This window comes from Chaetodon auriga, chromosome 24 (assembly GCF_051107435.1).
Source record: "Chaetodon auriga isolate fChaAug3 chromosome 24, fChaAug3.hap1, whole genome shotgun sequence".
Classification (NCBI taxonomy): Eukaryota; Metazoa; Chordata; class Actinopteri; order Chaetodontiformes; family Chaetodontidae; genus Chaetodon; species Chaetodon auriga.
The window spans coordinates 898,625-925,469 of NC_135097.1; the positions used below are offsets into that span (position 1 = coordinate 898,625).

Here is a 26,845-nt window from a genome sequence, read left to right on the forward strand (position 1 = left end):
CATGTTTGCATGTCATAGAAGACTGAAATGTTGGTGGACGTCTGCCCTCCCCAAGTTAAATAGTAGCTTGGGCTGTCTGTCCACTTGCAGTGCAGTCCATACACTGGGACGGATCTCAAACCACCTTGTTCAGGTGGACTCACAGTCTGATCTGGCCTCATGATACAAGGTCAGCTTCACAGTAGATAAGCAGCACTTGTGAGAGAGGAACTAGGATCAGCAGCTCGCGGTTGTTTTCCTCCACCAACCAGTCAAGTTGTCTGTCCAGACTCACCTAACACACACATTGAAGACTGGCGGGTTTTAAGAAAAGTGAATTTGTTGGTGAAATTGAAGCTCTCTCTATGATTTCAGTCACAGGCAACGTTCTCAAAACATTTTCCACAAAATACAGTTTTTATAGTCTTCTTCTTGTCAAAGAACTCTCTCCTGATTTGCCAACTCTTACTAGTTGACAAGGAGCCATGAGGTATGCGTGCACTGACCGAGACTTCATTGACTTACTCATAACCTCAAAATCCGCAAAGTCCTGTTCTGGACACGTAGTGATCACACTGTCTAACTGATCACACGGTGGTCACGGTGACCTTTGCCTTCTGACCACCAGAATCTAATCAGTTACAATTACACTGATGCTTTGATCCAAAGCGACGTTCATATGGATTCACACACCGATGGCGCAGCATCGGGGGCAGTTTTTAGGGGTTCAGTATCTTACCCAAGGATACTTTGGCATTTGGACTGCTGAGGCCAGGGATCGACCTCCTGATTGGTGGATGACCGCTCTACCTCCTGAACCACAGCCGCCCCCAGTTCATCCTTGAGTGAACATTTGTGTCAAATTTGAAGAAATTCCCTCAAGGCGCAAAAACGGAAACCAAGAACGGGCGAGGAAGGAAACGATCTGACGTTCAGAAGCCGTTGTTGATGAACCACTTCGCTCTGGCGACCACGTCGTTGGCAAAGTCCCTGTTTGGCGTCACGCTGTCCAGCTCCTCGTAACTCAAAGGAATGACTCTCTCCTCACCTGCGATGTAACAAGCCAGCGCACCTGCAACACAGACAGTGAAGCTGCCGCTCAGGTATGTGAAGTCACACAAAGACAGTTCCACACTGCGAATGGCGGCACGCCACAGCAGGTAGTTCGCCTCGTCCACCACTGCTTCATTAATCCTACGTTTCCCACAACACCTTTGGCCAACTTCCACTGCAGAACTTCAACATTTTGGGAATCAGTTAATCACTTTCCTGTAGTTCTATTTGAAGACTGATGCAGCTCATGTACATGAAGACGTACATGAACAAAACTGTGAGCTGTCGCTTTTGCACTGCAATCTGTTTTTACACGTGAAACAACCCAGATACAACTATCACAGATCAGTGAGCTTTAAAGGTAGCGTAAGCAGATTTTAGGGATCAACATGTTTCCTGAAAATGAGTCATTTACTATCCCAGAAATCCCAGAAACTGGGCTTGTTTTTTTGTTGGGTACAACTGACTGATAAGTGATTGTACAAATTTTCATTGGACAAAAAACAATTAATTAAAGAAATCAATTAAGAAGTAAAGAAAGGCCTTCTATTAAGCAGAGATGGATTGCAGACAGAGAGCCGGTCCACTTGTCCTGGAAGATTTCAATGTCTTGGACAAATGGGTGAAATTCCCGTCAAACACTATTTATTTAGAAGTTGGTCCAGTATTGAGTGAGAGCGCTGCAGCCGGCAGACGACTCGTCAATGAACGTCCACTACAAGCGTTTGTTTTCAGACTGTCCCTGTCTGACAACATTGTGGAAAGGAAGTCAAGTAGCTTTGAAGTGCCCTCAAATGTCTGCAGTGAAGTTGGTCAGTAAAATGTTCTCATGACTTGTGGATGCCAACAAGCATTCTCTTAGCAGCAATCTAAACAAATTTCTAACTTTAAAATGAGCAGCGTTCACGTCGGCCTCTGCTCGATCCTCATAGTTCAAAGTCAAACTTCATGAGTACAGTGAGGAGCGAAGGCAGATCCATCGATCCGGGATTCTACCTTTCAGCTGCTGTTCTTTGTTCCAGTTCCCCTTCAGTCTTGTCATGGTCTTGATGAGCTGGATGAGGAAGGTGACTCCTTGGTCCAAATGCTCCTCGCTGAATGGATTTCCTTTCACCGCGTGGTAGTGCCTATTGATCTGCACCAAAGGGACGAGAGAACCAATCAACACAATGTCCTAAACCCAGTGAGCTACATATCGGTTTCATTGCCATAAATGGGACCTGAGCTTTGCAACATTCAACTACAGCCCCCCTCCACTGTGTACGAGGTCAAAAAATACATTTAAAAAAATTACGAAAGAAAAGGAATGACCATTTCAGCTTTTCAGGTGATCGGCCTTTGAAAGGAACAATGTGTAAGAAGTGGGCACCATCAAAGGTCAATAAAAGAAAAAGGTGGCAGCGAGTAACTGCTAACTGTTGCTCACTGTGCTCTTTGCTGTAGCCATAGCTGCTGTAAGTTGGTTAGTCCGGTTAGCCATGCAGCTAGTGGCCCTATTAGCTGAGTGGAGTCTAGCCTGACCGAGAGCGTGGAGCTCTGGGGGAACGAGGCTCAGCGGCCTCCCAGTGAACACAACCGGATCAGGACTAAACACAGCCTCCCAGACCAAAGGAGGCCACTTTGACAACAGGGGAAATGGTGATTTACAGCAGCTCCAACCAGGACTCTGACTCCAGGGGCGAAGAATAGATGTGAGTTTATTTAGCTGATGAGAATAAAATTGAACACGTTTACTAAAAGTGGTATTACAAGAGAGGACAGGCTGCCGCTAGCTGGTTAGCATGCTAACTTCAGCAGATACCTCAGTAAAACAATACTTAGATGTCAACAGAACTGTTACTTCCTCACAGTCTGATCATAATGTTAAGTTCATTTTTTAACATTTTAAACTAAAATTCTTTCACTGTTCAAAACTGTGAGCAAGAAAAAAAAAACAATAACAAAAACGGGGTGAAGAGAATAAATATGTGGTATAAGTAGTAATACTAATACAACACTGCTCAGCTGAATGACTCTTTTCATGAGCAGACCCAAACACAGGAAACATTAACGTGGACTCCCTCGCCAACTGTTCAATGGTCCAAACATGTCCTTCATGTCGTCTACGTTCCCATTCTTAACCTGTGCTCTTTTCTACCTTTACACAGTTTCGTCCATTGCTAAATGCGGCAGAATATAAGAAGATGTAACGACCGCACAGTGGACGAGTGTGTCCAGCTTTGAACACAAACATGAGACGAAGAAGAAGTGGACATAGACAGAATCTGTTATGCTGGGACTTCCTGTCTAAACAATCTATGATCAGTCAGGTCTAGTGATAAGTATTGGCCCCCGACAACGTGACCGAAGCGCCCAAACACACATACAAACACACACAGACCTGCATGAGCCCGAAGCAGTTTGGGTCGGTCAGGCCGAAGCCAGTGGGGCTCAGTTTGGTTCCAGCCTGAGACTGTCTGGAGATGATGGCAGCGATCAGGGCAGGGTGGACGTGAAGTCTGTGGGAGATGACGGAGTTTGTCTCTTTTATCAGTGATTACACTGTGTACAACATTTAACAGCAAGTCTGGAGCAGATTTAAATCTATGTAACACAGATGAGCTCTGAATAAGCATCACACACTTTGTTGAATAGTTTCCTGGTAAGTTATGTATAATGTGTTCAATAGTTTAGTATAACATCTGCAGAGGAGTGTGTGTGTGACAGAACGTTTTAGCGATGAGTCAGTCTCTCATCTCCAGCGTTCAACTGCAGTTTTTCAACCAATGGAAGCACCTGAGAGTTCAAAATGCACGCATGACTCAAAACAACCAAAGAGATTCAAAACAACAACAAAGAGACAGAAAACAACCACAAAGAGACTCAAAACAACCACAAAGAGACACAAAGCAACCACAAAGAGACTCAAAACAACCACAGAGACACAAAACAACCACAAAGAGACACAAAACAACCACAAAGAGACTCAAAACAACCACAAAGAGACACAAAGCAACCACAAAGAGACTCAAAACAACCACAAAGAGACTCAAAACAACCACAAAGAGACACAAAACAACCACAAAGAGACTCAAAACAACCACAGAGACACAAAACAACCACAAAGAAACACAAAACAACCACAAAGAGACACAAAACAACCACAAAGAGACTCAAAACAACCACAGAGACACAAAACAACCACAAAGAAACACAAAACAACCACAAAGAGACACAAAACAACCACAAAGAGACTCAAAACAACCACAGAGACACAAAACAACCACAAAGAAACACAAAACAACCACAAAGAGACACAAAGCAACCACAAAGAGACTCAAAACAACCACAAAGAGACACAAAACAACCACAAAGAGACTCAAAACAACCACAAAGAGACACAAACGATGTAGCTGTCGTTGATATGAGAGCATACTGTGGATTTGTAAAAACAAAAAAACCTTAAATATCACCACATTCATGTTCATACTGAACATACTTTTTCCCCACACTTTTGATTGCCTCTTTGTACTTCAACATCTCGCTCAGGTCTCTGCTTGCCAGCTCATTGGAGGCTTCAGTCCCTGAAACAGAGAATGATCACATGACTACACGGACCAGGTGCACCAGGGTTTTAACTACAGAGGAGCACAGTGAGGATTCCACCCTGCACCTCCCTCAGTAATGTTCATCCTGTGTGAGGGTTTTTGGTGAACTGACCTCTGCTGAACACATTTTGTGGTCTCGCTGTGTCTTCAGAAGCTCCCGTTGTGTCCACCAAGTTAATGTCTCCGTACTCTGAAACACACACAGAGACACCATCAGACCCGTCCATCACCATCTCCTCCAGTCGTTTCTAATCACTGTGAAGCCATCATTTCTGAGCATCCTGTGAGCTCTCAACCGTCCTCGTCCATTTCTGTGCCATTTACCAGTTATTTTGGCAGAAGTAACCACAGGCGTGTCAATCTTTTAAACAGGAGAACTGTGCACTTCAAAAAAACCCAGTGGAAGTATTTCTTCACTGTAAGATGTTACTGATTAACTGAACTACTTGAACCCTGGTTTAAAAGGAGCCTTTGAGTCTGATGTAAGTTAACAGTGCTTACCTGTGTATGTCTCATTACCTGCCAAAGCAAACAGAGAACAGCGGTTCTGGTCACCATCTCATGTCTTGTAGATGCTTTTGATCAGTCAAATCAATCAGCTGACTTACCTTCGAGTAGTGGTGTATCTGAAGAAAGAACAAAGACAGTGTCAGCTCGCTAATTATCATGATGATAATGTATTATATCAGTTAAAATAATGTACTTAATACAGGAACAGAAACTGTATGATCAAATCATGAAGAAATCCAGGATCATCAGTGGTGTAGTGCAGGGTATACACAGGTATGTGTCAGCATTGCGTACATCTACCACCTCGCTGTCTCCGATTATTGTCATCGCTAACTCACAGTAAAACACAGCAGAGACCAACCTTTCGGAGTCTGCGGCGCAAAGAATCGCCGCTTCACGACCCCCCACACTAGAACAATGGCAGCCAGGGCGAAGACACAAGTCAGCACAAGGGCGACGACCAACGGGATATCAAGTCCTGTACGCAGGGAATCGAACTCATCTACAAACAACACAGCAGTGGGAGCAGAAGGTGACGCTGCAGCTCGAAGAGTGTAAAAACTAAATAAATGATATAAATAAAGTGGGAGCTGTGCTGATTATTGGCTGTGGCTTTGACTGGGCCGTGAATTCAGGTAGCATGACAAGGACAACTGTGGCCAACAATCACAAGCGGTATCTCTTTATTCCACACCTTGTCAAAACCTGGTGCATACATTACCCACAATGCAGCTCACCCACCAAATGATTGGGGTGTGTTATGCTAAAAGCAGCTAATGTAGCTTGGAGCTTGTAGCCTGCAGCAGAGCTGAGGAGCAGCTGGTCTGGCCAGCTCACGTCTTTCCAACTGCACAGTCACCGCTGACTCGAGTGACATCACCTGAGGCCTTTTATCACGGCGCCCTCTGATACTCTGCTCACAGAGGAGTATCATTAAAGTAACCAAGTATATTTACTCAAAAGCTGGACTTAAATACAGTTTTGAAGTACCTGTGCTTTCCTGTTGTAGTTCAACTTAATGCTACTTTCTCCATTTCATTTCAGGAAATATTGCACTTTTTACTTCACTACATTTATCAGACAGCTTGTGTCGCTGATCACTTTTCGAATGAAGATTAAACATAATAAAAATAAAAGTACATATGATGAGGTTATAAAACGGCACATATTTTTCAGGACTGAACCAGTGGCTCTGATAATCTCCAGCAGACAACATGTGTCTTCTTGTGTCTCTGTGTTGGGTAAATTCCATTCAAAATGTAATATATTACATATGACTGCTTACTGTCTTTTTAAAGTAATGAGATGCTTGTTGTCTTTGTGGAGTAACATGTGACTGATTACACTACTTATGGGCTACATTCACCAAAATAACAGCAGAAGTGCGGCTAGCGTTATAGACTGCAGTTATATTGTGGACTGTAATGAAGAGTCCAGACTTCAGAATCAGGGCTGTAGTTTGTGATGAAGGTATCAGATCTTTTGCTTCAGGCTCACAGTATTTGTTTCATCATCGAAGTATTCTGCTTTTGGCTTCAGCGGCCAAGACTTACAATCCATATAATGCTCCAAAAATCAGTGAAAATACAACCGTAGTTGGAAAAACAGGCTAATTTTCATATTTACCAATGACAGAAATGGCGTCCTCGCTGGCCAGGCTGGTTTCAGGTATTTCCACTCTACAGATAAAGGTCCCATTTCCTGTTAGCATGACGTTATAGAAACAGAGTTAAATCCACTTCAAGACCTGAAAGATGCTTTAGAGCAGAACCAGCATATTTTTTAAGGTTTCTTCAGTAAGACTCCGACTCAAACGTCTCGCCCTCAAGCTTACTGAAATGAAGTGCTGCCTTATACAGTGACACTGAAATGGACACCAGACGGTCCTCTGCCAGCTAGAACGTGGACAGCGAAAAATAAGATTTGACAGCTTCCTTGTTCAGTACATGAAAGCCACTCTCATAACATGCTATCAATATTTTTATTACTCATGCTACAATATGAAAAGTCAAACTGCTCGCGAACGTTTATTTATTTATACTTCACTCCGTCTCGTCTTTTCTTCTCGTGCACTTCTCTCAGTTACATGAGGACCTCTGTGCTCTCTGATGTCAGACGACAGACTCGATCTGATCCCGAGGTTCGGTTGAATTACCTTCAGCTGCCGCCACGTCAACGAGCGTCCGGACGGAGAAGAGGCCGTCTGGTCGGACTGAAGACTCCCCCCGAGCTGCCAGGACGTTTCTCCTGGAGTCCAGCAGAGAAAGCGCCGGCTCCGGGTTCCAGCCACTGGACTCACAGTGTACGAAGAGCTCATTGGCTGAAGTCCGCCGGACGGACAGGTTCACTTCAGACACCTGAGCTGGAGACAAACACGCCTGTCAGAACACGGTGTCCACTGTGGTCTCATCTGCACGCTTGAACTTCTGTATTCCACGTTCATCATAACAGTTTGACGTGCGTCATGTCCTCCAGTGCAGCTTTCACACTCAGACATCTCTTGGATAATTTTGTACTCAGTGTTAGAATATTGATTATGTATTTTTGGACATGCTAGCGAGCTGGTGCTATGAAACTATGAAGACTGAAACATCTCAGCAACTACGAGACAGATTGAGATTTGATTTGGAGATATTCATGGTGCACGGAGGATGAATCCCAATGACTTTGCAAAACCTGCTTTTTTTCTTGCTGAAATATCTGAAAAACTGCTGAATGGATTGTGATGAAATGTGGTCCAGACGCTCATGTTCCCGTCTGTGTCTCTGTCCGTCTCTGTCTTCATCTAGCACCATCATCAGCCTCAACTGTCCTTTGTGTTTGTTTCTTGCTAATTAGCTAATCGTATGCTGCCATGCCAAGCTAAGGTGGTGAACATGGTGAAAGTTACAGCAGCTAAGCATCAGCATGTTAGCATCGTCACCGTGGCTATGTTAGCATGCTGATGTTCACGGAGCTGCTAGCACGACTGCAGGCTCTCGTTATCTTACCAACATTGAGTGACACAAGGACTTGGCCTTTCACTGAAGATCCTTGCAGAAGGACACACCTGCATCAAGATGAATGAGGAAAACTTGTGAGAAAGCAGGAAAACCAAACCTCAAACACTGAAGAGATGAATATTCTCTGACTGCATTCATCCTAAATTATAGCAAATCTTTTCATTCAGCCCTTCAAATCCTACTTATGTTCAAGGGGCGAAAAAATGTCTCAACATAGTGACAAATTACACATTTTCCTATTGAAGTTTCTGAACAGCAGCAGCAGGTCACCGCACCTGAAGGGAAGATGCTGATGTCAAACGTTTATGACATAAAACAACAGCAACCCTCAGGTGTTGAGGCTGGATGTGAACAGGAGAGGATTGTGGGTGGTTTACAGGACCAGTTCACCTCCGCCCCACAAAACACTGCAGTTTACGTTCTGTTTTCTTTCCATGTGTTGGTCCTGAGAGCACAGTGAGCACCAGGACGTTGTGTTGAACAGTCACAGCCTCTTTCTGACGTGATTTTTAAAGTATCAGTCTGCTTTAATTCTACAGTTACTTTCTCGTCATCCCACGTGCAGAGGCAAACCAAAACCACGTTAGTCTTGTCACTACCTGTTCTGTGCATCCTGCCCGATGGGCACTGTGAATGCCTGAATGATGGGTTATTCCAACTCTCACCGTTCCCCAACTAATTATGTTGTAGGGCTGCATTTTCACGTATGTGTGGAAGAAATCAGGTTTCCATTAGAGATCAGGAGGTGTGTCTATCAGCACCGTCTGGGTTAAAAAAGGTCCTCAAACAGCTGCTCGCTGTAGTTTGTATCAGACAAACAGCAGGAAATAGAGCATCTGTTGGGACTACGTTCAGTGGCGGATTAATCCACATTTTGAGTGTGTGTGTGTGTGTGTGTTCATGGTGATGAAGGAGCAACAGTGCAGCTCACTGATGAGTTTTAATGGAGGTCAATGGCTCAGAGGAAGAAGATCAAGGAGCTGTGAGCAGATACGTTCCCTGTGTGGTCTGTGTGAGCATCAGTAGAAGAACAGAGAGCGTTAGGACCTGTACGTGCCGTCGTCCTGTCGTTGGACACCGAGTAACTTCAGGGAACCATCTTCCATTATGGCCGTCCTTCCGCGGTACTGTGGCGCCTTCTCCTTCACGAGCTCTTTGCCATCACGGACAACATGAAGCGTCAGTGGGGACGGACCATCTACCCGTAACCACTGCAGCACCATGACACGCAAGGTGTCGACAGATGTGGTGAGGTGACACGGCAGAATGACATCTTTGCCGACAACCGCAAATACTTGGACAGATGAGCCGGTCTGCAGAGGCCTACCTGAAAACAGATCAGAGTGGAGTCAAAGGAAAGCTGATGAGCCAAAGGAGACTGTGTCTGAATTAGAGCTGTAGGTAATGATTCTTTTTATCATTGTGAAATCTTTATTTTTCAAACCCAAAAACATTCCGTTTAACTTTGACTTATGACAAAACATCAGCAAATCCTCACACTGGACAAACTGGAAGCACGGCACGTTTGGGATTATGCTTGAGAAGTGACTGAAATGATTTAACAATTATTGAACCCATTTGCTTTCCAGTGATCTCATAATCAGCTCGTCTTTTCAGCGCTAGTCTGAATCATTCACAGAACATATAAAACTACCTGAATACCCCTTTAACTAAACTGTGGTTATCTCAGTGCCTGGGATTTCAACACCTAACGGCTGATTAGATCTCAGAACATATAGAACAATAAAAGCACAGGAAAGTCACAGTATGCATCAACAACCAGGTCAAGGTCACCAACCAACATCAATTACATACACAACAATCAGTCTGACAACAGAAACTCCATTAGCAAATCCGCCATTTTCACGTTGGCATGACGCCAGAAAAGTAACGTTGACGATGGAGCATAAACCTTTGACTCAGCACAGATAATTTAATCATCTGACTAATTCGGGATAGAAATGATGCTCATTGACGTGTTTCCAGTCAATCTATTTTAACAATCTGCTTCCTGCCGTGTTCTTCCGCTGTCAGTACGGAGTAACTGGTGTTTTAACAGTTGTGCACACACCTGCCACCATGTTAAACGTACCTGTACCCACATTATAACACAGTTTGGCTGCTTCTGTAATACACCGTATTACTGCACAAGTGCTTTAGCCACAGAACATCCGTGTTTTGAATGTGCACGTTTTAGACATACTGACCGGACGCAGGCGGAGCGACGCTGCTGAAAAGCGACACAAAACCACAGCAGAAGAGGCTCAATCCCGCCAGCCTCATCGTCAGAGCTGAGATGGATCCCTGGGAAACACAAATATGCTGCTTATGGCGCGTGAAAGTTTCTATATTTAGTTTGGTTACCTAGTAACCATTGACATACCGCGTCCAGTTCAAGGAAGTCATAAAGTTCTAGCAGAGACTTCGGCGCATGCGTATATGATGAGTGGTCAGGTGACTTATGGCGCCGCCTTTGCGTCACGTGTGATTGACAGGCAAGAAACAGGAGTCAGCGTTTTAAATGGACACCTTGCATGAAGTCTGGAGTCCGTAAATCTTTTTACGGTCCGAATGAGAGACCGTGTTTACTTCAGTACGGTTTAGATTCAACGAAGAATACATTTACCATGATGCTTTGTTCTTGTGAGTGACCATATGTTGTTTACTGGGCCAGTTTTCAGTTTGTTTGAGTGATGGAACTCAACCTAAACCCTATCTCACTGTGGCTGTTGTGGCTCAGGAGATAGAGCGGTCGCCCACCAATCAGGAGGTCGGTGGTTTGATCCCTGGCTGCTGGGGAACGGAGTTCAGCAGGGTAACAGTTCTGGTGAAGAAGCGGTTTCTGTGCCTGCTGGTGCAGGACTGGAGACTCCTGAACCTCCACCTCCACGGAGCTGTCTCTGCTGATGCCGCGTGCCCTTCTCAGACACCGCTTGCGCTGGAAGTGCTCGATGGCAGTTAGCTGGGCACCAGTGATGTACTGGGCGGTTTTTGACTGGACAAGTCATTTTAAAAAAGTAGAAATTCACTCTGGTAAAGTTAGTGTGGAGTTGGAAACACTCACTCAGGATTCAGCAGCATCGTCTTACTCAGACTGATGTGTGAAGAGCACGTTCATTATCCTTAACACTGACGGACAAACACAGCGTGAAATGATGCTGAATAATTCCGCGGTAAAAATGTGGAAGTTGAAAAACTAAAGAGGTTAAAAGTCCATCAAGACGTGTTCATAAAGAACAACGTGAGTGTCGCAGCAGCAAAAACATTTGAAAAGGACAAACAGTTAACATGTCAGCCAAGGAGAGGCTAAATGTGTGGTCATGTGACTCCAGGCCAATCACACGGCGACGCCATGATCAGCAGAAGTGCGTTTAAAGAGTGAATTATAGGTCTGAACCCTGCTGCTGATTTAAAGTGTGTGTGTGTGTGTGTGTGTGTGTGTGTGTGTGTGTGTGTGTGTGTGTGTGTGTGTGGTGCTAACGATTACAAACTTGTTTTTCCTGCAGGAACGCGTTCTCTCTTGTTGCTAGGAGCAGCAGCCTCCCGCATGGTGCACCCTGATTGGCCTGCAGCCTTCCGCCTCGGGCCAATCAGATGCCAGTGCGTCCGCCATGAGAATCCATCATGTCCCTTTTTCTCATTATCACCACTACGATTCATTATCAACACTACGCTGAAGTGACCGTCTGGGCATGCTGTGCTCATCGATTTGATTCTTCTTTCATCACTGTCCTCATCCACCTTCATGCGGGCAATTCGAGGCTGGAATATAAACATGTCCGCATCACAACCAACCGTAGAATAAAGACAAATATTGTTGGTGGGAAGTGTATCTTCTGTTATTTTCTGCACTGATGTCGTCGACAGGCTGAGGATCCATCGCTGCAGGGACTCGGTGCCGTTACTCGCTGGTGGACGTCGAGTTGACAAAAGCAGGCACACGCTGAACTTCCGGTTTAAGTAAGGCTGACGTCTTCTTTACAAAATAAATGCGCAGCGTTTGTGATCATTTTGTTATCATCTGTAGTCAGGGGTGGAGAGGGGCGGGGGGGAGGAGCGGGGCGGCAACTGCGGTACAAGTAGACAGTTAAATCTAATATGTGATGTCAGAAACTAATCCCTGTGCAACCGGTCAATGCCAAGACATCTGCTGTGCTGCTGAAACCATCGGGTCAATATGTAAATTGTTCAAATACAGAACATATTATCCATTGTTGTTATTCGAAGCAGGTTATATACAGATACATCAACTTGTTGGTATGAAAACAAGATATTGGATGGACACATTTATCCATATACGTAAAAATTAAGTCCGTCATTGAATAGATTAGATTTTTATCGGCGAGTTCATGTGTCGGAACGGCTTTAATTTTGAAATAAACACACGACAAGGCGGAAGTGTGTCGCCTGGTACCACATGAACTTGACGTGCCGCTCGCGCTGATGGCGGCGGGGCTGGCGGAGGGTCGCACCGAGGAGGGAGAGCGAGGAGGCTGAGAAACGGAGACAGGAGGCCCCGGGCCGGCCCGAGCGCCGACAGACAAACAAAAATCACACGAACAGCGACAGCAGCGAGGCCCGCAGACTGACGCGGAGGACGACGGACGGACGGACCGAGCGGTTTGTCGGCTAACGTTAGCGGCAGCTGGAGGGTCCGTCTGCAGGCTGGTTCGCCCTGATTACACACACCGCACATATTTAATGTCAGACTTTGGATGCTGCGTTCAGCTGGCCTGCATGCTGTAGACTGAAATGATGCCACGGTGTGTGTGCATGTAAGCGTGTGCGCGGGTTTGGGGGGTTCGTTCACATAAGGGGCCCCATCCAAGAACACCCTGCCCTCTGATATGGAAGCATACGCGTATTTATTTGCCTTTGATGAAAACAGGCATTGCTGGACTGTGGACAGCAGGAAATGTTGAAAAGGGGGTTTGTGGACTGTGTAGCTGCCATTTTCCTGGACCCCAGTGGTCTGGTGGACCCCCTTTACCTTCATTTTGTTGGACTTTTTTTCTTTTCATTTGTGAAACACTGAGAAGATGAGTTGTTTGCTTTGGTCTGAATGAGTCAGGTGTCCACATGCAGGACATGTGAGGTGGACATCTGCACCATGTGTCACTTTCTCCGTGCTACAGGTGGCAGGTCGCTGTCAGACCGAAGGACGGACACTGAAAACTGCGAATCTTGGTGTTGAGTTAAATCACTGCTGCGCTCTGTGATGCTGAAGTGATGTTTGGCAGATCACTGTTTTACTGTCGATCACTGCCTGCCGCTGGTAAACGAGTCGCAGCAGCCTGAGATGGTGTAGCGTTTTCTAAATATTCTGCAGCAGCAGCTGTGGCCGGCAGACAGATCTCCTCCCCGTTATCTGGACAGACGCTGGACAGTTTGCACAGACTGACAGTCCTCAGTACACCATCCTATAAAATGCAAGAATCCGTTATTGACCCCCCAGAGGGGAAATTATGGTTTACAGCAGCACAGAGACAGAGTACAAGTACACATTAAGAGAGAACCCTGAAGGAAATAAGATCAGAATACAATAATATAGAAAGTGTGCAAGAGCAACAGGTTGTTTGCAGATGACGTCATGTTGCTCTTCTGTTGTTGTTCGAACTGCAGACGGAGGGCAGGAAGTGATTTTCTGCGTAGGAAGCACTGTAACGCACTCAAATGCTGATGTTTTACGTCGTTTATGATCACGCAAATCGATCAAACCGAGAAACCAGGAGGAGCTTTCATGGAGTACCAAATGCTGTTGTTCATGAGGGGGAAAAAGAATTTGACCGAAAAGTGCCGGAAAAAAATATCTTAAGTGTCTGCGGTCGGGAGGAGCCGAGTCGGCTAATGGTATTAGCTTTTGTTTTAAATCCATGGTTATAGGTTGAAAGTAATAGCCATAAGCAACACCACTAACACGTGTTAAATAAGACAGCTGAACATAAATAACATACCCTCTCTTGTGTGATGATCCACGTCTTTAGCGGCGTTTCACTGGACCTTTGCGAGCGGTTAACCGAACAAACAGCTATAACGTGAACGTCAACATTCAGCACGGCGGCGCTGAACGTTTGCTGCTCGGTTAATCCTCAGGACGATAAAAGCTACGCAGCCCTGAACAAACCAAACCACAGTCATCCGGAGCACTTTGGTACCAAAGTTGTGGATCCAACCGCGAACAAGAAAGTTGTTTTCTTCCAAACTTTTGTCTGCTTTCATTTGTTTTCTCGAGCAGAACGACGTCTGAATGAGCAGCTAGTTGTTTTATCTGCTGCCTCAAAAACAGTAAATCTTTCAGTTCAGCTGAAAAATCGCTTTTCTTCATAATGTAAAGGTCACATCCAACATATGCTCTGATTTTCTGTTCCTACCTTTCTCTCGTAATTTCATCTAAACTAGCTCAGTGAGAACTTTCCTTCATCTCATCCATTGCGGTTTTCCCTTCCTGCCCTGTGTGAGGCCACCAAACAGATCATGTCAGTAAGAATGATCCCGTGTGTTGAGCCAAACCAACATGTCGGTCCGTCTCTCAGTCCTGTCCGACTTCCTGTCTCTGGCTCTCAGCGCATTGGTTCCCACTGAAGACGTAAACCTTTAAAAACTCTTCACAGATATTTAGCTTCATGTTTGAAATCGTCATTAGTTTCCTCAAACAGCTGCTCACTTTAGTTTTTATCAAACTACTGTAGCCACTACTGTGCTGTAGAGTGTGTGTGTGTGTGTGTGTGTGTGTGTGTGTGTGTGTGTGTGTGTGTGTGTGTGTGTGGACCTTTCAGCTGTGATGTAATTTACTGTTGTGCTGTTATCAATAAACTATTGTGTCTTTTGTCTCTCTCTCTCTCCAGTTCAGGACCTCCTATTGGCCATCGTCCTGTCTCGCTCCACCAGCCTGTGCTACTACAGCTGCAGCACTTGTAGTACTAAATAGCAGTAGTCAGTGTTACTACTGTGTTTGCTAGCAGAGGTGCACTGAAGCCTCAGAGTGCTTTTAATCAGAAGTGACCTCTGCAGCAGGGCAGATAACAGCTCTGTTAGCTCTGAAGATGCTTTGGACTGTGCATCAGTGCATTTTGGTGCTAACAGACCTGGACCAACAAGCTTAGCTTACCTTTGCTTCAAATTCAGCGGCCCTGAATCGTACTTCCCTTCAGGTCAACTTGCTCAGTGATGAGCTCACTAGTTTGTTGTCAGAAAAATGTCACTGAGACTGCCAGGCTAGCAGCTGCTTCACCGTGAAGTCCTCAGCTGCAGCTTTAACAAAACAAGGGTTTCACCTGCTCTGAAAATGTAGGTGAGTTTGAGGCTACTTGCAGTCAGCAGCCAATAACTACGGCAGCAATTCAATCCAAACCACTTTCCCACTTCAGAGATAAATTTCAGTTCGACAGTACATCACCTGAAAATGTAGCTGGGCTCTGACCAGGTTACGTGTTTGGCAGCTAACAAGTTGTTAGCTGCTAGTGGCTAGCTGTGAGCGGGTAGCGGTGGCTTGGGGCTAGGTCCAGGCAGAGCAGGGGTGTGATGGAGTACCACTCCGGTGGCAGCCTGCCCCTGCTGGGGAGACCACGGTACTGCCCTGGGGCCAACACTAACGGTGGATACCTGTGTGAGACAGGGCACTGCTGCGGAGAGACCGGCTGCTGCACCTACTATTACGAACTCTGGTGTAAGTTGGTTGTACTGTCCTGTGTGCTGGTAGTACTGTATGGGTGTCTGGTTTCCTTTAAGCATGGTTAACAAGAGCGCTAACTCTCCTCTGGGACTCTTCTTTGGTGTATGTGATACTATCTAATGCAACAATATGCAGCATAATTTGGTATTTCTTTTGTTCTGGCGCTTCTCATCATTTTCATTCTTGTTGAATCTTTCTTGTGTTGTTTTTAGTACCAGTACAAGTAAAAGCAGCATCAGTTGATCAGTTGGTGCTGTAGTTAGTGTGTGTGTGTGTGTGTGTGTGTGTGTGTGTGTGTGTGTGTGTGTGTGTGTGTGTGTGTGTTCATGGTGATGAAGAACAGTGAGGCTCACTGATGAGTTTTAATGGAGGTCAATGGCTCTGAGGAAGAAGATCAGTCAGCTGTGATAACACACACAGAACCTGTTAGCAGTTAGCATTCACTGCTTGCTTGAGCCTGAACATGGGATTTGGTGACAAGAAGAAAACCAAAGTATGACCAGACCGATCCTTTCACAGGTTAAATAAGAGAGGAGGAGAGATGTCATTCGACCACCTGAAAAGCATCTTATCAGGCAAAATAAAGCCCCTCAGGACCCACTTGCTCTGGAAAGATGCTATTTAATCTGGATAAAAGCCTAAAATGTTCTAGACCTGCAGGTATGGGGCTGTAGAAGGTTCAGCTGGAGTTTGGTTTGGTCTTAATGCTGTAATGTTGTGTTCAGGGTTCTGGCTACTGTGGACCGTCCTCATCCTGTTCAGCTGCTGCTGTGCATACCGACACCGTCGAGCCAAACTGAGAGTTCAGCAGCAGCAGAGACAGCGAGAAATCAGCCTGCTGGCCTACCATGGAGCCGGCTCCTACCCCTCCTCCATGCTGGACCTCAGTAAGACACCTGTCCGTCCGTCCGTCTGTCTGTCCGTCCGTCTGTCTGTCCATCTGTCCACCCGTCTGTCTGTCCGTCCGTCCGTCTGTCCGTCTGTCTGTCTGTCTGTTTGTCCGTCCATCTATCCACCCGACTGTCTGTCCGTCCGTCTGTCTGTCTGTCTGTCTGTCTGTCTGTCCGTCCGTCTGTCTGTCCGTCTGTCTGTCTGTCCACCCGTCTGTCTGTCTCTCCGTCTGTCCATCCGTCTGTCTGTCCGTCTGTCTGTCTGTCCATCTGTCCACCCGTCTGTCTGTCTCTCCGTCCGTCCATCCGTCTGTCTGTCTGTCTGTCTGTCTGTCTGTCCGTCCGTCTGTCTGTCCGTCTGTCTGTCTGTCCACCCGTCTGTCTGTCTCTCCGTCTGTCCATCCGTCTGTCTGTCCGTCTGTCTGTCTGTCCATCTGTCCACCCGTCTGTCTGTCTCTCCGTCCGTCCATCCGTCTGTCTGTCCGTCTGTCTGTCTGTCCATCTGTCCACCCGTCTGTCTGTCTGTCTGAGAGCTGCTTTTTAATTTAACTCTCAATGTCAAGACAATGAAGCCACTTCTCATTTTGCTTCTTGTTGTTTTTTTGTTTTGTAAATGATTGACGTTCAGCCGTCAGGTGACGTACCGCCTTTTGAATCTGTCGCCATGACAACTCACTGGAAATTTACAGCTCGGAGGCCAGTGGATGTATTGAAATAATTTGATGGAGATGGAGCTTGATTATTCCACCATGTTCTGCAATAGTTCCTCTTCCATACACTGATTTTTTTTTTTTATGTGGGAAGAATTTTCCTGAAGAAGACTTAAAATTACCAGTTTTACTTTAGTTTTTTTCAACTCATTGTTCACTGGATTTAAAAAACCCTCATATTTAGCCTTCCAAAAACAGATTTTTCGTTTGTGTGGATCAAGAACGTGGACATAACATGGCCAGATGTTCTGTCAGCCAGTGGAAAAATACAGCTCAGCTTCACTCTTACTCTCCGGTCACAGCTTTACTGTTTTGGTTCAGCCTCACCACTCTCATAGCCTTTTCAGCGAAAAGCTGTCAAGCTGTAGCAGCAAACAGCTGACAGGCTCAGTTTGGGGCCGAGGTATACTCGATCAAAACTAGTTTGTACAATGTGACGATCACCCAACAAGCACTTGTGATGGAGTAAACTGGCCCCTTAGAGACAAGCTGGTGAACATAGTGCAGCATTTAGCAGCTGAAGAGACAGATATTTCCCAAAGCTAAAAGAGAGAGAATACTGAACTGACACTCATCAGACACATACAAACACCACTTCAAATAAATGATAGTGTTGCTGTATAACTACTGCATATTCAAACAAGCATGTGTTTGCTAACAAGTTTGCCATGTCAACTTCAAAGGTGATGATATGTCGCTGTTGTGTTCAACTTGTTTTTCTCCCCAAAGTGTCCAAAGAAATCTGTTATTTTTCAGTTTCAAATTAGCAGCGACTTGGTTGTACCCTCACTCCCTCTTCGGTTTTTAGGTTTCCTGGCATCTCTGAAGCTGCCATCCTATGAGGAGGTAGCGGCTCAGCCCTCCACCCCTCCTCCACCCTACAGTTCAGTGTTCACCACCCCACGCTACCCGCAACCCCCAGGCATCACCGACCCCCACCTGCTCACACAGCATGGTCCACTGCTGCACCGGCCACTCAGCGATGGTCCATCCTCCCTTAGCTCTGACAACAGGTAACAATGCTGCTCATGCTACTGGGAGTACTGGCGTTAATGCTCGTGCAACTACTGGTAGCACCACAGGGAAATAAGTACCATCTACCAGTAGTGCTGGAAATTTGGAAATCATGTCAGCAGTTCAGGAAATGACATTCCTGGGAATGCTGGTAACACTGCCTCGAACACCGATAAGCGTACTACTGACAAGGCTGACTGGCAACAGTGATGACCTTCTTCTGATACCAAGTGACGCTATTGGTAGTACTATTAGTAACACAGGCACTGCAATAATCTTAATTTCATGGGTAAGTAAGAAAAGAGGTACTGACACCACTGAGGCTACTATTAATGCATTTTTATGATTGCAACTAACAGAAATACTGCTTCTACTTCTGCTCATTCTGTTGATATCCAACCCTGATTCCTACAAAGTACTGATGCTCTGTAAAACATAAAGAAAACAAAATGTGATCCATTGCTTATCCTTTTTGATGTATATTGAACTGAAAACAGCACAAAGACAATGTATTCAATGTTTGACCTCATCAACTTCATTGATTTTTGTAAATATCTGCTTATTGTGAGTTTGATGCAGCAACATGTTTCAAACAAGTTGGGACAAGAGCAACGAAAGACTGGGAAAGTTGTGGAATGCTCCAAAAATACCTGTTCTGGACCAATGTTTTACCAATAAGAAGCAAAAAAAATAAATAAATTGTGTGTTTGTGTTTTCAAATTTCTATGAATAATTAGTGTGTATCTTTCCTGTAGCTCCAGTTGTTCCTGTGACTCCTGCTGCCCCTCCTCTCCATGTAGCTCCTCCCTATCGGCACCTGTTACATATGAGACTGACACAAGCCATGCTACTACGCCCAGCGAGGCCGCACCCCTCACTCTTGATGTCACCATGGAAGCCATTGCTGCTGCGGCAACGTGTTTGGAGGTAAATGAGACACAATTTGTTTCTGAGAGGATGCTTGCCACAGTGGCAACTGACATCAGTGAAAATGCTGCTGGAGCACAGGAATCAGTTGCCACAGACTCATCAGTTCACAACCAGATTGCTTCCGTGGCGGTTGTTACAAGGGCAGTCTCCCCTCACCCTCTGCCCTCTTCCGCTTCAGAGGTGGCTCTTGATGTTGTAACTACATCTCCCATGAAGCAACAGCTCGACCTAGCACCCTGTGCTCCAAAAGTCAGCTCCTGTAGCCCAACTACACTCCCTAGTCCAAGTGTTGTTGACCCAACACTCCCCTCAATCCATATAACAATCACTGAGGGCCGAACCGATGTCCCCATAAGTAGCCCTGCCTTGAAAGTAACCTCAGTGTCAGGCCCCTCTACCCCATCAGTGAGCAATTCAGACAGCCCTACAGCCACCCAAACCCTCGATCTAACAAGAACTTTTGATACAGCCACTGTTCCTAGTAGCCCAACCTCAGCACCGTCCCCAGATGTTGGAAGAACTTTGGCCCTGATAACAGGCTCTGCTGGTCTCTTAACCCCGGGCCCAAATCCTAGCCTTGTACCAATCCTAGTACCTCCAGACCACACCCAAGCTTCAATCCCAGTACCTACAAACCTTACCCAAGCCACAGATGCAGTACTTACAAACTTTACCCAAGATCCAGAGCCAATAACTTCAAACTTTCCACAATCATCAATCCCAGTAACTACAAACTTTACCCAAGCTACAGATGCAATACAAATAAACTCTCCCCACGATCCAGAACTAGTACCCACGACTGTTGCATGTTTAACAAACCCATTACTTACAAACATTACCCAAGATCCAGACCCAGTACCTTCAAATCTTACCCTAGTGCCAAATCCACAATCTAAAACCACAATAATTTCTGACTGTGCACCTAATCCCGTTCTAACTCCAAAATCTGCAAACTCAAGCCTTACCATAGCCACAGATGCAGCATCCATTTCACCGACATTAGACAATTTTCCAGAACTGTCATGTGGGTCAGGTCAAGCTCTGGATCATACCAGTCCAAGGTCAGCCTTCCCCCAGCACCACCCAAGAGCTGTTGCCGTTCCTTTATCTTGTCTAGATTCAGCTGCAGTACCAGCTGATTCAGGTCCTTCCCTGGTCCTGTCTCAGTCATCAGAGTCAGACCTTATCAGCCCCTTACCATCAAATGTCCAGGCTGGTTTTAGTCCTGGTCTTGGATCTGGATCATGTCCTGGTGTTGGTTCTACTTCAGGTCCACTGTCCACTCCCTCCCCAGTGCTCACCTTCATAACACCTGCAGCCTCCTCTTCCTCCTGCCCAGCCATAACCATAGAGTCTGAATCTTCTTTTGCTCTCTCTCAGTCTACCCCTGCAGCCCTCTCCCCATCCTTATCCCCATGCCTGCCTTCTCCTTCCCCACCCTCCCCTCCAACCCTGTCTTCTATCTCCCTCCCAGCCCCAGCTTTACTCCTGGACCCTCTCACTGCTCTGCATCAGTCCAACAAAGGTGGATCCTTTTCTGGCCATGCTTCCTCCCTCTCCCCCTCACCTCGTGCTACTCAGTCCCCCCCTAAACAGACTCTCTTCTCCCCCTGCGTGGATGTTTTTGAACCAGGACCTCCCAGCTGGGAGGATGGAGAGGAGGAGCAGGAGGAGGACAATGATGATGATGATGAAGATGAGGACATGGGAGCTGATGAGAGCCAGTATAGACATCGGCGACTTACTGGTGACTCTGGGATCGAGGTGTGCAGGTGTCGGGTGGAGGAGGAGGAGGAGGACGAGGAAGAGGGAGAGGAGGAGGGGGAAAAGAATGAGGATAGCAAGAGAGGAAGAGGAGAGGAGAGGGATAAAAAGGGAGGTGGAAACACTGATCTTCATGACAGCGTGGACTGTCCTGCCAGAGGTCAAATAACCACATGGGCAGGACATGTACTCTGTAACTCCACCTCCGCCACTATGCCAATGTCTGAGGATAGCGGCAAAGTTGTCATCGTCATGGAGACAGTGTGATTGATAGAAATGGGCGGATCAAACCATTCATCACCCGGACAAGAGATGCACAGGAAGTTTAACAATAGCGCCCACCCTTAAAACTGTGTTTTTGAGGCTGTTTTCTAACTGTGCATGTTCTGAACACAGATGATTGTGATCATGGATGAGTTATATCACATTAAAAAAATGTGTTCAGAATCAGTTAGTCAGACCAGCATGGATGTTGGAGGTTTAACAGGAGGAGATTTGACAGGAAGCATTAGCTTATTACAACATGATTTCTTCAACTGTGAGTTGGAATCTTTGTTAGCCGTTTTGCAGAGGTTTAATGAGTACTGGTGTTTTTTTTGTTTTGTTTTGTTTTGTTTTTTTAAGGAGAGGCATTTACTCAGAATGCATCAAGGGTCGATAAAATGGAACAACTACTGCACTACAGAACTGTCTTCAGCAATTTGTAAAATGTCAAGAAAAATTAGTACATCTGCTCCTCATGTTGATCCCAATAGAAGTTTAACGGTTAACCCAAAGTATTTAGCGATCCACCATTATATAACACTGGAGAATTTTCTATTTAGGAAGAATGTCTAAATCTTTGCCAGTGGCTCTGAATGGAGAGCTAGCAGAAGCAGCTCGTTGTAATGTGCCTGAGGAGCCATTCAGTAATTTTCTGTCAGAGTGAGCAGTCTTAATAAGGTTAATATGTTTGTGGAGGTTAGGGTGACACAGTTAACTGTCTTAGCTTTATCTTGAGTCTCCAAAATAGTGTGAATTGGTGCTAAAAAAACAGTAAGGCAATGGTACATTTACATTCAGTCTAACTCTGCAGAAAAGCACATTATGCGTATCCTTGACCTCTGTCAGAAGTGTTGACTTAACATACAAATGCCAGCTTCCACCGGCCACTGTATGTTGGCTAATTTTCAAATCCAATTTCAACAACTGCACAGTGGTGGTTATCTGATGCTGTGCAGCTAGATGCTATGGATTGTTAGCAAACAAGCTGCATTTCAGACAATAATGTCAATGAGGACATGATTAGCTCCCTATCAGAATAAGACACAAATGCTCAGTTCTGCTGAGTGATACGAATGCAGTTAGATATCCACAAAGCTAATGTGGCGTTCATCAAATTGAAGATATGGTAATTATCAGTTTATCAGCTTGTAGATAGCGTTCATATCAATGTGTAAGTCATGATTCCAACTGGAAGACTCAGATTTTTCTGAAATCTCTGACATGTCCAATTATGCATTTAATCATGCAACAGATTTGAGTGGATCGGAATCTGTCCCTTTGATATCTTCAGTCATCATTATGCATCTCACATTTGTCACCAACAAGAAAAGAACAACTTAATATAGTTGAACATGTAGCAGAGGACATCTCGCTTGTCCTGGGTGATGACGGAGATTTGGAAACGTGCCAGGGACAACTGGTTTTTTTGGAAACTAAGAGAAACTAATGTAAGAGGATGATTCACATTGACTGACAGAGGGAAGACTGATTCATTCTTTAGTAGGGAGGTTTTGATGAAGAAGTCTGTCAGGAGAGTGGAATTAGGTGGGTAGTTTATAATATGGGGGAGATTCAAATTTGACGTGTTCATGGCAACCATGTATGGAAAGTTTCAGGATTAATGGATCAGCTGGTTTTCTATGCGTCAACCTTTCTGCAGAGAAAAGCTTTTGCATAAACAGGAATAAACAATGGGCACTTTTAGACAGAAACAAAGCACCAAACAGAACAGACACAAGAACACGTCATCATTCTCTTCTTTGTGTCTTTCTCTGAATTTGAGGTCAGATACAACAGTTCGTTGTAGAGAACACAACGGTCCATGTTCAGTCCCAATTCAGACTCCACACACTGCGTCTCTCCCTTTGTAGACAGCTCATGTCTTCAACCATTCAGATGCCCAGTTCTACGTATGATAAATTGACTGATGGGCTACATTTACATTGTTTTACAAAATTCACCAAATGAGTGAAGCGATTCCAGGGTCTGAAAATGACTGGTCCCAGTCAGGGTCAGGAGGAAAGCAAGTGTTTTTGTTTCTGTTTGGGTTTTTTTTTTGGTTTTTTTGTGATGTTGATTCTAAGGGATGGTGCAGTGTTAAACTAACAAGTCATTTCCAACACTTCACAGGCGTATGCCATCACACATTTGTTACACTTTTTAATTGTATCATTGCAGAAACATCATGTCAAAATGAGTGAAATGAAAAAAAATGCTACCTTTATATCCTCGTTAATCTTTGTTCATGATTTGATAATCACCTGTTTAACAATACAGTCATGATGTTTTGTTGTACTTTTATATGAACAGATTTTTATTAATTCCATCAACCGCTCGTCTAAAATCCTGTTGTGGCAGGATGCTCTATAACTGGGACTAAAAAAAGTGAACATAAATGTTGGTTAAATTGTAAAAGTGAGATGGTAGACTATGTTAGATAACACTTGCCTTTTTCTGTCGCATTTTCTTAACCTCAAAGTGCAGTTTGTATTATTCTTTGCTATTAATGGGGGCTGTGGTAGAAAGTTTCACAAATGTGTGTTGTTCCAAACCAGATCCCAGAGTGTGTTGGAAAAGACACCAGAGTACAGTCTAACCTTCAGCCAATGAGAGAACGATTGTGCCGTGACATAAGATTGTACCGGTACCAGAACGCTTGGGAATGTGATCTTGGATAGTCAAGACACAGGAGCTTGAGGCAATATAATCTTGGAGTAAAGTGATGCTTTGAGGTTCCTGTGTAACGAGGAGAGCCACTGTGGTGCAGAGAACTGGTCCTCTGATGACTGCATTTGTCACAGATATCTTTAAGTCAGCCTTCTCCGATGAAAAGACCTCGAGTGACGCTGCATTACAACACGGACTTCACTACCAATTTGTGACAAAAGGACAATTGGTGTATCTTTCCTGACATATAGATGTCGATGATAGACGACACTAGGCTGGACCTCATGACAGATGCAATGTCCTGCCATGGAAAGGACGTGTGACTTGACTAGAGCTGCAGCAACAGGACTGACAGCCAGGTGTTTTCTTGATTCTTTGATTTTGAGGTCTAACACAGCACCTTGTTCCATTGAGGCTTTAGAGTTCATAGAGGCTGAAGGACCTCCTCGAGAAAGCTCAAGTGTGATACCGAGCCATTGATGTTGTGGTTGATGGTGTTTTTGTTTACCTGAACTAATAACGTTATATATCTCCATGGTAACAGAGTGCCATTTCTACTTGACAACTATTACTACTTAGCATTAAAGATAGAGCCGTTCACGCTCTGTGTGGGTGTGGACTTTCGTGTAGAATGACTGGACAAATGTTGTCTGATATGTCTCAACTGCTCTGAGATCAGCCTCGTAAAAGGAAACACAGCTAGCTTTGATGTGACATCTGCCATTTCATTGAGGATTTTATCCAATTTTCCTCACAGTACCAGGAGTGTACACTGTCTGGAAGGGTCAGTACTGACTGGTGGGCATTTTGGTGTTTTTGGTCAAAATCATTTACGCTCTCAATAATTTCTTAAGTGAAAGCAGATTGATGAAGACACTTGTAGATAAAAAATAATGGAATTTCTTCAGATTTACCAGCACTAATATTGAGCTCTCTTCTAACACCTAAATGGAAGAAGGTCCCATCTCCTCTCATCATGGGAAATAGTCAATCACTGACTGATGTTGAAGTAGACGTGGTGGGTAGCATGAAGGAAGCTTGTCAGAACATTTAGGGTTGGCAGTTCAATTTCTGAAACTCAAGATGTCAATACTTCATGTGCTGTGAGGCATTTAGGGATAAAATCTGAAGTGTAATGACTGATAAAAATGTGGCCACTCTCCCTAAACACGAGGCTGATGTTAGGTCTGCTGTAATTTTTGGAAACCCTTTATCTCGTTGTTGAAAAATCTGTTGTGTTGAACGAGGCCAAGTTTTTCATCCAATTTCAGTTGGTGAAAAAAATCAAAAAATAGTCTTCTTTGATATAAGTTTCACATTGACTGGATTCACATTGACAGGTCAGGTTTGGGTTTACCAAAAAAATGGACTCAGGTATAATTGTCTAAAAGCTATAATTATAAATTACTTTCAATCTTTAAAGTCTAATTTAAGTCTTCAAATTACCTTTAAAATTAAAGGTTAAGGACTTCTTTGGGAACTTTTACGAGCAAGAAAAGCATTTATTGACCTCTTCTGATGATTACTTCCTATATAAAGCCGGGGACAAAGCTTAAACCTAAAAAGACTGGAAAACCACACACAAAGAGTGTTTCCACCAACTTAGACAGATTTTTCTTTCTCTCTTTTTTCTCAGTCAGGGAGGAGCATAAACCTTACGACCTAAATATATTCTTAACCACTGGTCAGTAACCACTGGAGTTCTGGAGGTAGACGACCCCACAAATCCCACAAGAATGTCAACTGTCACGTGTTCTTGCACCTAACAAACATGGACGCCAGCCAGCAGCTTACATTGTTTATATGCCATGACATTTGTGCTGAAAAGGCCAAAATGGGAGGTATTGGATTTATTGTTGTAGAGGCCTTTATTCTCTTGCCAGAGTTCACTCAGTTTGTCCTCCATTGCAGCTGTCCACATCCCTGTCACACCACAAACTTTTTGCTCACCATTCTTTTTCTTTCGTTTATTTACCAGTGCGCCTCCCTCAGCCGACACTAGAGTGACCTCATTGGTCACCGACATCAGTCACAAATAATAATCTTGCAAGAACAACTGTGCGTGGCTGGATTTTTTAGTTTTATTCTCAGGAGGAGGAGGGTATATGACACGCCAACAAACCTAAACTGGAACACACCCGGTTAATCTTGGTCCTGTCAGTCATCATCTCCAGGGCTTAGGAGACATTGAATAGACAACACACAATTTAGTGTTTGGTGGTTCTTACGATATGAAAATGCCCATTTCCGTCAGAAATCCAACACAAAGTGACGTTCTTAACCTTCATTGAAGCTGAAAGGACAGACCTCGTTTGAGATCCCTTGGGATGAGAGATAACCACTGGCTGCCTGAGATATTGCCACATCAGTCTACTACAGGTAACCAGTCCTGATAGAAATGTGAACCCAGTCAAAGTTTTGGACAAATCTGGATTTTGGCCTCATTCAATATTTAGAATTTTGGCTCATTGATCAACTCTTGACCTGTGGTGTTTGACACAGTCATTTACTAAAACATGTGTTCCTTCTATTGCAGGAGCTCCTCCTTCTGTCTGAAGAATGCTTTTATCTTGTTATCTCTTCTCTTCTGTCCTTCCTGTTTGCATGACGATTCTGTCAGAGAAGTTGAAGGAAGCAGAGAAGAGGTTGATCTTTAAGTCCCTTAATATTATGACAGTAACAATGCTATTTACTAGTATTACTAAATTAATAGTGTGTATGCGTGAATGTATGTGTGTGACATAACTAAGCCAGCCTGTTCTAAACGTGTGTGAAGATATACTGAATAAAACTGTAAAAACTA

General features: G+C 44.7%; 2 protein-coding genes across 10 annotated transcripts; one reads left to right on the top strand and one right to left on the bottom strand.

Moving 5' to 3' along the window:
• Positions 1 to 11: 11 nt before the first annotated feature.
• LOC143317301 (butyrophilin subfamily 1 member A1-like) lies at positions 12 to 14,209 on the bottom strand. Of its 5 annotated transcripts, none has more exons than XM_076725389.1 (14): positions 11,623 to 11,908; positions 10,339 to 10,435; positions 9,179 to 9,454; positions 8,120 to 8,178; positions 7,285 to 7,491; positions 6,756 to 6,830; positions 5,491 to 5,631; positions 5,228 to 5,245; positions 5,121 to 5,138; positions 4,732 to 4,809; positions 4,511 to 4,595; positions 3,413 to 3,530; positions 2,029 to 2,167; positions 12 to 1,051 (listed from the first exon to the last, which is right to left on the bottom strand). In XM_076725389.1, exons 1-14 carry the CDS (start codon positions 11,906 to 11,908, stop codon positions 912 to 914), a joined length of 1,737 nt encoding a protein of 578 aa, XP_076581504.1. In that variant the 3' UTR covers positions 12 to 911. The 5 variants fall into 5 exon arrangements, with proteins under 5 accessions (XP_076581504.1, XP_076581506.1, XP_076581505.1 ...); XM_076725391.1 differs by having other exon boundaries at positions 9,179 to 9,458; positions 11,623 to 11,887; XM_076725390.1 differs by having other exon boundaries at positions 9,179 to 9,458; positions 10,758 to 11,887.
• LOC143317300 (uncharacterized) lies at positions 11,949 to 26,845 on the top strand. Of its 5 annotated transcripts, XM_076725388.1 has the most exons (6): positions 12,382 to 12,783; positions 14,977 to 15,797; positions 16,529 to 16,690; positions 18,212 to 18,416; positions 19,173 to 19,344; positions 20,822 to 26,845. In XM_076725388.1, exons 2-6 carry the CDS (start codon positions 15,653 to 15,655, stop codon positions 21,278 to 21,280), a joined length of 1,143 nt encoding a protein of 380 aa, XP_076581503.1. In that variant the 5' UTR covers positions 12,382 to 12,783; positions 14,977 to 15,652; the 3' UTR covers positions 21,281 to 26,845. The 5 variants fall into 5 exon arrangements, with proteins under 5 accessions (XP_076581500.1, XP_076581503.1, XP_076581501.1 ...); XM_076725385.1 differs by lacking the exon at positions 12,382 to 12,783 and adding an exon at positions 11,949 to 12,091 and having other exon boundaries at positions 19,173 to 26,845; XM_076725386.1 differs by having other exon boundaries at positions 12,397 to 12,799; positions 19,173 to 26,845.

What these genes read in the sequence shown, in the direction of transcription:
- LOC143317301 (XM_076725389.1), bottom strand. Translation starts at nt 11,908, where the DNA reads ATGTTTATATTCCAGCCTCGAATTGCCCGCATGAAGGTGGATGAGGAC. An exon ending in CGTCGCTCCGCCTGCGTCCG is followed by an intron (nt 9,455 to 10,338) that starts GTCAGTATGTCT and finishes GTTTTCAGGTAG; the next exon opens with GCCTCTGCAGACCGGCTCAT. An exon ending in TGACGTGGCGGCAGCTGAAG is followed by an intron (nt 6,831 to 7,284) that starts GTAATTCAACCG and finishes TCATGCTAACAG; the next exon opens with GAAATGGGACCTTTATCTGT.
- LOC143317300 (XM_076725385.1), top strand. Translation starts at nt 15,653, where the DNA reads ATGGAGTACCACTCCGGTGGCAGCCTGCCCCTGCTGGGGAGACCACGG. An exon ending in CTACTATTACGAACTCTGGT is followed by an intron (nt 15,798 to 16,528) that starts GTAAGTTGGTTG and finishes TGTTGTGTTCAG; the next exon opens with GGTTCTGGCTACTGTGGACC. An exon ending in TCCCTTAGCTCTGACAACAG is followed by an intron (nt 18,417 to 19,172) that starts GTAACAATGCTG and finishes TCTTTCCTGTAG; the next exon opens with CTCCAGTTGTTCCTGTGACT.